General features: G+C 35.8%; 1 protein-coding gene across 1 annotated transcript in view; it reads right to left on the bottom strand.

Annotated features, from left to right (window-relative positions):
- The window catches only part of LOC134536314 (hemicentin-1-like), a 382,069-nt gene that overhangs the window by 70,651 nt on the left and 299,141 nt on the right, over nt 1-12,277 (bottom strand). The window contains exon 4 of the mRNA XM_063376066.1: nt 1,789-1,899. Within this exon, the coding sequence (XP_063232136.1) occupies nt 1,789-1,899 (111 nt within the window). The remainder of the gene's footprint in view (nt 1-1,788; nt 1,900-12,277) is intronic.

Raw genomic sequence — 12,277 nt, 5'->3', positions numbered from 1 at the left:
CAATTTTTAAGACTGGTGTAATATGTCCTCCAGAGAGCTATAACCTGGTATCAGCTTGTTTAAAACTATATAAATAATCATTTAAATATTATTTCATTCAAAATCTTAAATTTCCGAAAGTTCTTCACCATTTACTTTGAAATTTCACAAAATGTTGCGTTCGAATACGGGCGGGTTTTTATATACTTATGCCACGCCTATGACAAGTTAAAAAAGATAAATAAAATATAGATAGGTTAAAACATATTATTTAATATTTTTATTGCTATAGAGACATACATAGATTAAAATAGGTACATAGAGGAGATAAAGAGAGAAATATAGAGAGAAACGAGAGATAGGTGTAGATATGTTGGCCTATATGTAGATAGATATATAGTCAGATAGAGAAAAAGTTAGAGCGATGTAGATATAATATATGATATATATATATATATATAAAGAGATGCTTTGTTTTTGTGTACCTACTTAAAAAAATTAAAAAATAAGATTGATACATTGCAACCCATGCTGGGCATTAGCTAATAAATAAATTTATAAAATCTTACAAAGCTGGTAATGCACACATTTTAGGAACTCACGTGCCAATTTTTTTATTATTTAAGTTTTCATGTCAGCATTGTTTACGAAGGGATTTTCTTGTTAATTTAGTTTGATGGCTGTCCAGCATTTGTATTTAGGTCACAAATTATTATAACCAGATATTTGTTTTCATTATTTTTGAGGTGTATAGCCTATGTTTATGCAAGGAATCAACATGATTGAAAAATTGTGTGATATTTTACATAGTTAAATGAATTGTATTAGATATGTGATGAGAAAAATTATAATTTAAAATAACCACTTTAATAATTTGACAGGAAATATCGTGAAATGACATTTATGACATAAATAAAACTAAAACTAAAAACTTGGGAAGTGAAACCAAGCGTCAAAAAAAAATGCCTGAAAGTGTACACAGTTAATTCGCAGGAATTATCAGAGTGAGTAATTCAATGGCTGCATCCAAACACTAGCCTAATGGATCCCTTGCCCAAGGTAGCCACTAAAAGTGCATCGTAGTGGTCGCGGCCATCTTTGTGTTGCTTCCGAGTTCTCACAAGGGATGCTAGTGCATCCCAACCGGCGTGCCCTAAACTAGAGGTTTCTAGGGATGCGATACTCACATCCACTGATGCGTTCCAACATACATTAGCTTCGGAATCGTGTATATTTTGTTTGGATATAATATTACACAGATTTTTGACATAATATTTTTTTAACCTTATAAGTGTCAGTGATAACTATAATAGATACAAATAAAAACGTTAGTTAAAATTACCGAATGACGAACTTAAATTATAGCGATATTTAATGCCCAATATAAGTTTTTTTAATATTTTGAGATTCATAACAAAAATTTTATTTTTATCTCTAACAATTATATCATATAAGCCACATTATTATTATTATTTTAGTTGGTCGTTGTTTTTTTACGTTTTCTTGAATATTCGTAGATGTCATGATTCAAAACGGCTGCGTGTACGTTAATACGACCAACTGTCAATAGGTGGTGCTTGTCAAAGTATTCGGATACCATTCTTCCCTTAGAAATGCATCCTTTACATTGTGGCAGAATTTGCTAAGGGATACCTATAGGCTTGTGTGTGCTATGGAAGCATCCATGTGTATCAGGATACAGCCAATATTACGATGTATGTACTGGCTTGTGCGATGAATCAAGGGAGTATTTAGAAAGGTGTGCAGATTAGCTGGAGTGCACTGTTACCACCAATGAGATGTACTCACCCCCGTGTACGACACAACGCAGTTTCAGTGACGCTCCTTCGGCGTAGGGACCAACCACCGAAGTTCGCTCGACGCCATTTTCGTCCAGGATTACCAACTTTTGAGGTGGCACTGAAAAAAAAAACCAAAAACAAAATTCCTTTCGGCTCATCCTACAGACACAACAAATATCAGCACTTTGAAGCAGAAAGGGCTAAATGTCACTCTTGGCAGTAAACGATAGTCGTAAGAAAATTGTTTCAGAGAAAATTTTAGTTAAGATTAATAAGATTAACAATAACTGTAAACGGAATTTACAGTATTGCTACTAATAGGGTTGTTATTTTTTTTCCTTCCCAACTCCTAGTTAATTTTATCGAAAAACCATTTCAAACAAAATTGTTGTTAATACTCTAAGTAGGTACAATATTTCTAAACTTAGGTAATATTTTTCATAACTTAATAAGGAAGTTAAATGAATATTCGTATTTTTCATAAATCTTTCCCTTTCCCGAATTTGCCCATTAACGAAATCGACCAAAATGTTCAACCTTTTTATTTAATATGTCAGTCTGAAAGTAATTTGTGCAAAATTGTGGCCGTAATAGTGCCATAAAAGTGATATATATAGAAAGTTTTGAGGTGAAAATGGTTTGGGCGATTAGTGACCATGGGACGAAAAACTAGGTGTAAATTTTCTGGAAGTGTTACCATGGTAACAACTGTCATTGGTGGTCTTCCTTCTAAATCTACAAAAAAAATGATTTTAGGTCTGTTAAAGGAATATTCATTCTGTAGGTTAGTTGATTACACCCTTATTAGCATAACATTTATTTATTTTTACTTGTAACCAAGAAACCATGACCATAACTTCGACGTTCTTGGCTCATTAACTTCACATACCTACTAAGATAGTGAAAATTTCTACTCCCTTGAAACTACGATTATGTTTTTATAGGGCTCAAATTACACTGTATTAAATTTAAGTGGGGATAATTGGGCAGGTGCTACAAGGAACATCCATAATTTGACACCTGAAAATTGTCAAATAATAAGCTAAACACACAGAGATTTATCTGTATCAGACTGGAAAAGATAAATAAAACATTTTTTTTCCAAAATGTAATCAAAACATTAAGCTGTCATAACAGAAGTATCTCTAGCACAACCTGTCCAAAAAGCGTCTCATTAACTTAAGCACTTGGAATATCTGCTTGATTTTTTTTTTTTCTGAAACATGACTCCCCAATAAGGAAAAGTTTCTATAGACCGATTTTTTTTACACGTTTCTAATAACCTAACCCGTTGGTGTGCTAGGTTTACTAGCTCTTAAAGCGCGAAGAAGATAAGGGCGACTCTTGCTCGCGCATCACACGGCTCTTCGCCTCTACGCGCCTAGGCACCGAACTGGCGTGCAGTCTTCACGCCGGTAACGCGGCTCTATGGACTTGAAAATTTAACATTATCTGATGGTGGAATATTAAATATTAAGTCTCCCTGAAAATTCCTGTCCTACTTTCAATATTGCGCTAAATGTTTCATATTAAAACTTCCCTTAAAAAGTATCTGTTTATAATGGAAATATCAAAGAAACTTGAAACAATTGCTATGAGTAAATTTTGTAAAGTGATTTACTGCTATTAAAGAAAAAATATATATTATTTTTGAAGTGAGCATTATTGAACTGATAAAAACAGAGACGATTTTATTTCTGGTTTAAATTTTCATTAACTACTCAAGCTGTGGCCAATATTTGTTAGTACAATATTACTTGGAAACAAGCGTGTTGAACGTTTACAAATTAATTTACCTATAAGGGTGCCGTCTGGTCGGGGTGTATGTGTGTTAGTGAGGCGGGATGATAAGAGCGATGCTCGCTGGTGCTCATAGCGCGGTGTCGCCTCTAAGCTCAAGGCTCTGAACTGGCGCGCAGTCTTCTCGTCGTCACAGGAAAACTGTGAAATTCGAGCGGTGACTTGGCAGAGAAATAAATACAAAGGTGTAACGCAACTACCTTAAGTGCTTTCAAGAATCTGTACCGGTTGTTTTACGCCTAAAAATTACTCCGAAAACACGCCTTTTTAGCTATTTTCACTCTTATAAAGACAAGGTTTAAAAACCTAACCCGAAATCCAAAGTTCTTTTCTGTTCTCAACGAACTGTAAGATGCTTTTCATAAACAGATCCCCACACGGAAATTATCTTGAGCAGTTTTGAAATGGCGTTGTTTTTTCTGAAGCTCTGCACACCGTATGTGTGCCCGAGCAGACGGCGACCTTATAAAAGTGCAGTGGCTCTTAAATGTTGTTCGTAACCAAACATCTCTCGGAAATTTTGAGCTGTTTTTAAACGGCGCGTTGACGGCCAGAGCTGTCGCATCCTAGCCATGAGTCTGTTTGCACTCTCTCATGACGGCAGCTGAATTCACGGAGTTGGGAAATGTCGGGAGACGGTATGCTGTGACGTATTTCAGGTCACTTTCTTACCTCGTCATCGCCGTACTGCAAGGTCCAGAACATCGCGGGAATGATGCTTGATCACGACTGATGAGGTTAGTTGGTATTAATTAAAACATCCATCGTTGAAAATGGTTCACTTCCGGAAAATACTCATTCAAATCAGTTTCCGAAATTCAAACAATCATGCTTAATCACATTATTTGAATTATTCTTCAAACAGGTGAGATTTATTCAATACATACGCAATCTCTGGCATCAGCCAAAGTTTCTTGGGTGTCTCACTAACATGGCGCAGATAAAGAGCTAAAATTTAAAAACTGGTTTCACTTAGTTACCATGTAAAAGGGCCGTGTCCAAAGAAGGCAACGGGTTAGGTTATCAGAAACGTGTAAAAAAAATCGGTCTCTAGAAACTTTTCCTTATTGGGGAGTCATATTTCAGAAAAAAATAACCAAGCAATTCATTTTAAAAAAAATAAACACAATAGGTAAATATATGTCTCTCGGCCCCACCTCCTTCGTTCCACCCATTTATATTTATTAAAAATATATACGAATAAAACATTATCTCAAAAAAATGGGTGCGTGTACTTAGGTACGCGCGTGAGAAGTTATACTTATTTGGCATCATTAAAAAATAGTTTTTAATTGCATGCAAAAATAGTGCGTGGAGTCCCTCCGCGCGGAAGAAGTGAAACTTCGTAATGTGAAAATAAAAAAAGGAAGGGGTAGAAATTGATTTTTAGTGAAATCATTCGCACACCGAGAATAATAGGGCCACATCTCAAAAAAACTAAATTTTACAGGAGAGGAATAATTGAATGTTTATTCTTAGCCTCAGCAATCAGGAAGTGCATAATGTCGGCACTGTTTCTATGGCACAAGTCAAAATATGGCCATGGTGTATTCCAACCTACCCTCAGCTGTACGAATAATAAGGCCGCATGTCAACATGTGGCTGTATTATTCTGATTTCTGTTTTACAAATTTAAAATGTAATAAGGACATATCTCATCTCAGGTGAATATTTATTGTACTACATATATGGCCTTGTTTTACCGAATAGATATTGCCATAGGCATTACAAATATACAAAAATATTAAAAAAAAAATTTTTGAGATGTGGCCCTATTATTCTCGTATCAAATGAAACTAATAATACAAAGGAAATAAATTTGTAACGATTAATATATTTATTTTTATATAGAGAGATAGAGAGACACCTATTGAATGTCTATAAAACTAACTTTTTTATGAGAGCAGATTTTCATTAAATAAATCATGAAATCATTCAACGATAAAAGCTGTTTATTTATTTAAGCGGACGGGTTCGCCCCAAGGAGAAAATTGACGCGGCGAGACCTCGTGGACATAGAGAAATGACACACACTCACTATTTATGTGTCTATGAAACATGATTTTTTTCTGCAATTTGAATTGTAATATACAAAAAGGGTATTGAAAATTGAAACAAATATGGCGAAACTACAAACTGTCAGGATCTTTATTTTTTTTTTACTCTCTACTTAGTTCCTTACAATAGCATTCACTCTCGCTCTCTCTCCTTCTATACCCCCTCCCCAGGAGCGTTAAACGTTTAACACAACCTTGTTGGAAGTCGCATTAGAAGTATAACTTCAAAAATCAGATAAACACTTTTCCATTAAAAAAAAAGTACGAAACTTTTTTTGATAGTAGTTTCCAGCTTATGATCATGTTTTTTTTTTTTTTTTAATTTTTGAGGCCTACTTCTGACCTTGCAATACACTTCATTCAAAGACATTAAAAATTTCTCTCCCCTTCCCACCACTCACTTCTAAGAATAGTTGGCACGCATCCGTCACGTAATTATTCAGATCTGGCCACGCATTTGGTTGAAAATCGATCTTTTTAGATCAGCCGCAACGCTCTCTGACGTGGCGGAAAAAAAAAACCTGTGCTGCCTGTTGGCCGCCAATCATGATCATGTGTCGACGGATATAACCTCCACGAACAACAATATCCGAGTGTTTTTTTTTTCCACCCTGAAGAGTTCGTTCCTCGTCTCCTGGGGAAGGCTCGCGTCAGTTGCGCCGTTCATCCCCCAGTGACTCTCACTTCATGGGGGTGGGAGAGCGGTCGTCGTCGACTGCTTCCCAGGGTTGTTTGCCGACGGGTGGGCGTTACTGGGAGAAAGTCTGCGGGGTGTGGCGTGCGGGAAGGTAGCTGTCCCAAAGGGGTAGAAGGCAGGACCTGTTGACGACAGATCCAAACCCAAACCTTTTTCCCTCTCCTCTCATCTCCTCGTCGACCTGTTTTTTTATTTCTCCCCTTCTATTTCCTCCCTTCTCCCCTTCCTTTCTGACACCATCTTTCCTCCCCCTGGCAAAGCAAATATTTACAATTTTCCCCCCTACTCCGCAAGGAGAGAAATAAATCCTTCTGTCGGTTCGGAGGTTGTGTTCGCGCAAATGATTATCGTCACTCAACTTATTTATGTTACTTACTGGTGTCTGACACGAGCGCAGTTTTCGTTTTTTATTTTAGTTTAAGGAGTTTTAATATTGTTGCATTCGTGAAAACCAAATTTGTCCAGTTTATCTGTGGCATTTAGACATGTTATTAGTACCGTAACAGTTTTTATTTGTAACAAATAAGTTTTTTTTAATGTTTACCTTGACATCATTTTTATGATGTGTTTGTAATATCAGGCTAGTTTCTTGAATCAACCATATTTTAAGTCAAAAAATATGGAAAGAAAATTATTTTCAACTTCATTATGTTCATTTACAACATTATTCGTCCATGTGTCAATCACAGAGTTCGTTTTTGTATCAATTTTCCTTTTTAAATGAATGTGTCTTATTAGCCCAGGGAGAAAATCTACACACTGAGCGAGTAAGGTACAAAATTTCTAAGACTTATTAGTGAGGCGATGATAAGGTCGTGTTACTGGACATCGCAAACGAGCAACAGAGTAGGAAATTGTGGTTTCTGAGATTCTGTAGATTCTAACATACAGGTAATTCAGTGTGCGAAATTTTAAACACCCTGCTCATAATGTAAGTACACAAATTTAAGAAGGCTCAGAAAACTACAACTGAAAGACTTATGGGGTGAGTTAAGATGAAATTAGGTTATATTTTGATATACCCGAAAAACATTTAACTTTGCTATGTAGTGATGCATTGAGAGAAAACTGGTGTTACGAATTTGTAAGGAGCGTTATTGTATTAAGCAATAAGTTCATTTTTTATGTTATTTTTCTTATATTGTACCATACCAAAAACGAAAAACTAATTTTTTGGAGAAAAAATTGAGTAATTTGAAAAACATTTTACGTATTTTTTGTGTAATTGATTTAACCACACCAACTTTTCTTTACTTAAAATAGTAGAACAAATTTGAACTAGTCTTTCAGTACTCGAGATACGTCGACTACTGAATCATTTGACGAGCAAAGCGAATTTTTATAAACTTTATAATGAAACAGCTCCAATAACAGTGAAAAACACTTGAAATAATACTATACCTGATTTTCAAAAAAGGAATTTTAATTAAAATACTTCCTATATTATTAAAAAAAATGCACTGAACAGTCATTAATATAAGGTTTTATTTTGCTTTGTGAAGTACGTTTTACTCCATCCACCAACAGACGGGCAGCACCGTGGTTGCACATTTCAGTTTCCATGCGAACTTCGCTCCGTTCACGAAGTTACTCCTAGACAAACGCCGTACACCGATGGCTAGGGACCGGAAAAATTCGCGGGTTCAATGACCTGTAGGATGAACTCCATAGTTCTACGTACTCACGGTCAAATTTAACCCACTCATTGGCTTCTGTCTTGTGAGACGTCCCAACGTAGCAGCCTGTGATTCGATATAGCTTTGGTTGAGTGTTTCTCATTGGCTCAGAGTCATCCAGGTGAGTTGTGAGCCAATAGCAGAGGCAGCACTGAGAAATAACTATTTGTTTTTTAGCCTATCGCGAAATGAATTCGCGAATTTTTCCGGTCTCTACCGATGGCAAATAAGATGTCACACATCCAAAATACTGTGGCCCACGAACGCGAAATCATTCGGACGTCTGACTCTGACTCGGTGAACTGCATGTTAAACATCCTCCCCCACCCCCACACCTTTTTACATGAGGCAACGCCCTCCCCCCTAACCCCCCGGAAAACCCGACAAACTGCAAGGGTCGACAAACAGCGAGCCACCGCGAAGACGAGCAAGCGCGCTGGTTGGCTGTCGACGCGCGCCGTCGAAGTTTAACGGGGCAGGTCGCAACCCTCTCTGCAGCGGGGATGAACAAACATTCCAATGCGTCCGGGTGAGTTCAACCGGCCGCTATACAACTAAATATATTTTTAAAAAAAGAACACTCTTGCACCTTGTCAGAAGTTTGTATTGAAATTCTAACTCAAATATCAAACAGATTAATTATTGAATTTGATTCAATTATTTAAATATTAAAACGAATTCTTGCTAAGCTTCTCGTCGAAATTTCGAAACCCTAAGAGTTTTGACGAACTTAGATTTAAAAAAAAAGTGCAGTGAAAGCATTAAAAAAAAACATTCTGCAAATGTAAAGCAAAAATAAACATAATCAAATGTTTCAGGTCCAAATAAATGCTCTTATTTTGTTTTGCTTTATGTGCTTACATCTTTACTTAAAAATTATCTTTAGTAAAAGGTTCAAAAAATTAAGAAATTACTTTTGCTCGGCGTTAAATCATAGTAGGAAAATTCCGAAAGCTGAAAATATTCAGGAAAAGAAAGATAGGAGAACGAATTAGAAAATAATAATATTGAAAAATAAAACGATATAAACTACATGCAAAAATGAAATCACGTTTCGAATATTCTCCGGAACAATAAGAAGTTCTACTCATGGGACAAAGTTTTGATCAGCGGGGTGTAACTCAAATGGGAGAATTGTGTAGGACATTGTGATCGATTATGATTCCTTGAGTGACAACTTGGAGCGCTAGCGATGAAGACAAACGAAGTGAAATGTTGATAGTTTTTTTTTATTTTGCAAAATGGAAAACTGGAATTCAGATTTTGATTTATGGCAGTGAGCGACTAAAATAAAATATTATTATTGCTTCTCATGGTCGTGTAAAAATTCTCATAATATTTAGCAAAAATGAATCGTAATTATTTAACGGGGAAGAAATGTGCAGCCTTATGGTGCTCGTCAAATTCGAAGGAGGTGAAATTTTTTCGTTTTCCGAGGAATTCAAAAGAAAGGTAAGTTATGTAAAAACTATTTGTGTGCACATATTTTTTTATCACTTGAATACAATAAATATATGCGATCGTGTCCCTTAAAAATTTTCGTGGACCCTGAGAATATGTTGCGAAGGCTCTCTCATAACGTGATGCAAGGTTAGCAACGAACGCACGACACGTTCTTATTTAACTGATCTGATTTCTTCGGGTTTCTTGTTTGCTTATTGCAAAATTTTGTTGGTATCGCGAAACAAAATAGACAGGGTGGGCTCATTTTAGCTTCGTGATACCATTAAAATACATTTCCGAAACAACACATGTTATAAACATTTTACTACGTGAAAAACAAAATATAACTATAATGCTACTTATCATCCACTCACCATTCGTCTTTTAATTTTCCCTTCCCACGTTAATTCATACTCCGACCATAGTTTCTCTTGTTACTACCTCACTTATTTAGTTGCTTTTACATTCATTCTTCTACACAATATTATCTTTCCTAAAGTATGGGAGCTATACTAACCTAACAAACGAACCATAAATTTTTGTTTTTTTTACTGTAGCTGTTGCTACACTGACCTAACAAACCATTAGTAATCTCTTTACGTTTTTTTAATTAAGCTATACTAACATAACAAACCATCCTTTAAGTTTTTAGTTTTTTACTTTAGCTATACTAACCTAACAAACTATTCATAAAGTTTTTTACCACACGAGCTAGTCATATGAAGCCACACATACCCACTAACCTTTCTTAACTTAACAGAACTCAAAATATACTGATATCAATTCCTCTTATAAAACAAAAACTTTGTGTCTTTTCACTTATTATAAATCGCAATACACGTAACGTCGATTTCCTATTCACCACTACGAATGCAAAATTTTTTTCTCTATTCAACAAAATGTCCTCATCACAACACATTTCTTTATTTACTTGTTAATACACGTTAACTTCACATTCACTGAAAGTAATTTATTCAGTTCTCTCCGTTTTTCAACCGCCGCCACGTCTCCTACTTACACCACAATCGTATTTTTCTATACTAATTAATTTCATTGGCTTACGTCCATGACGTCATACATTTCCCCTCCATTTAAATTAAATTATTTACAGGACTGTTGTCTTGGAATCTGATTTAGTATTATTACGGTAGTGTAATTGATTCTGCTGGTCTCCTGTTTAAACTCCACTCTTAGTCCGTATTATAATTTATTGGCCTACTACGAATTCACAAAAATTAATGGAATGTTCTTTTTTTTTTTTTTTTTTTCAGATACAAGAAATGGTCTGATATAGCAAAAAACCCAAAGTTAGATGTTGACCTGATGACGTCTTCTTATCTATGTGCAAATCACTTTGAAAGTAACCAGTTTCGTGACAGTAGCAAGACTACCTTAATTTTTGGAGCGGTTCCAGTAGCAGAGCCCAGTTCTGATCAGCAAATAGAAGAGCCACTACCAACAGGAAATGACAGTGTTATTTCTGAAACATTTGTTCATTCTACTCCCAAATATAGACACAGTTGTGCAACAAAACTTGTATTTACAGAGAACATTGAAGAAACATCAATTAGTGAAACATTGTGTAGTAGTCTTCAAATGCAAATTTCAGACACTTTGCCAAATGTGGATAGTCTCTTAGAGTCTCCTAATGTAAGTGAAGATGCAGATTCCATTAAGAAGAAGAAGAAAACAGTAATGAAAGACATTAATTGTTCACGTTTTAAATACTTGACACCCAGGAAAAAACTGTTGGTTCGAAGATGCCAGAAAAAGGAAAGGTCATTGAAATTGCTGCAAAAGAAGTACAAGGATAAGAAAATTACTTTGGAACAGATGTGTGCTGTAGATAGTGATACAGTTAAACTTGCTGAATATCTTTCAAAATCAGTTTCATTGACAACAGCCCGGTTTATTGCATCTCAGGTTCGGTGTTCCAATGTTAAGTCGCAGGGCAGAAGATGGAGTGACAATGATAAATTACTAGCATTGGTCATTTACAAGAGGTCACCTAAAGCATATGCCTTTTTGAGAACGATATTTGTACTTCCTAGCAAGAGAACGTTGATCAAATTGTTGAATAAAATTCCTTTTTGTGCTGGTATTGATCAACGCATATTTGCATCACTCAAAAGTAAACTGTGCACTGCTGATGCCAGTGATCGTACAGTTGTGTTGACATTTGATGAGATTTCTATTCGAGAACATCTTCAGTACGATGCCACTACAGATAGGATAATCGGATATGAAGATTTAGGGAGTTTGGGCCGAACAGAAAGAGTGGCAAACCATGCTCTTGTGTTTATGTTGAAAGGGTTGAAAGGTAATTGGAAACAACCAGTGGCATATTTTTTCACAAGAGATGGAATGCCAGCTGCAAAGTTAGTAGTGATGATTAAGGATGTTATCGCAGCATGTCATGAAGTTGGTCTGCTTGTTGCAGCAACTGTTTGCGATATGGCTAGTAGCAATGTCAGTGCCCTGAAAAGTATGGGTGTTACAACTGAAAGGCCATATTTTATTTTTAATGACTTAAAAATTGTGACAATTTTTGACCCTCCACACCTGCTGAAATGTCTTCGTAACATGTTGTTCAAACATAATGTTCAAGTTAAAGTGAGAATTGGTGGACAGATGTCAAGTGGGACTGCAAAGTGGCAGCATATTTTAAATGCTTACGAGATTGATAAAAAGCAGACATTCTTCAATCTCCTATACAAATTGACGAAAGAACATTTAAATCCTACTGGCTTCAAAGCGATGAAAGTTTCACTAGCTGCACAACTTTTAAGCCATACAGTTGCTGCGACTATAGAGTGCTTGGTT

Source organism: Bacillus rossius, chromosome 10, assembly GCF_032445375.1.
Source record: "Bacillus rossius redtenbacheri isolate Brsri chromosome 10, Brsri_v3, whole genome shotgun sequence".
Taxonomy (NCBI): domain Eukaryota; kingdom Metazoa; phylum Arthropoda; class Insecta; order Phasmatodea; family Bacillidae; genus Bacillus; species Bacillus rossius.
This window is presented reverse-complemented; position numbering and strand designations above follow the sequence as displayed.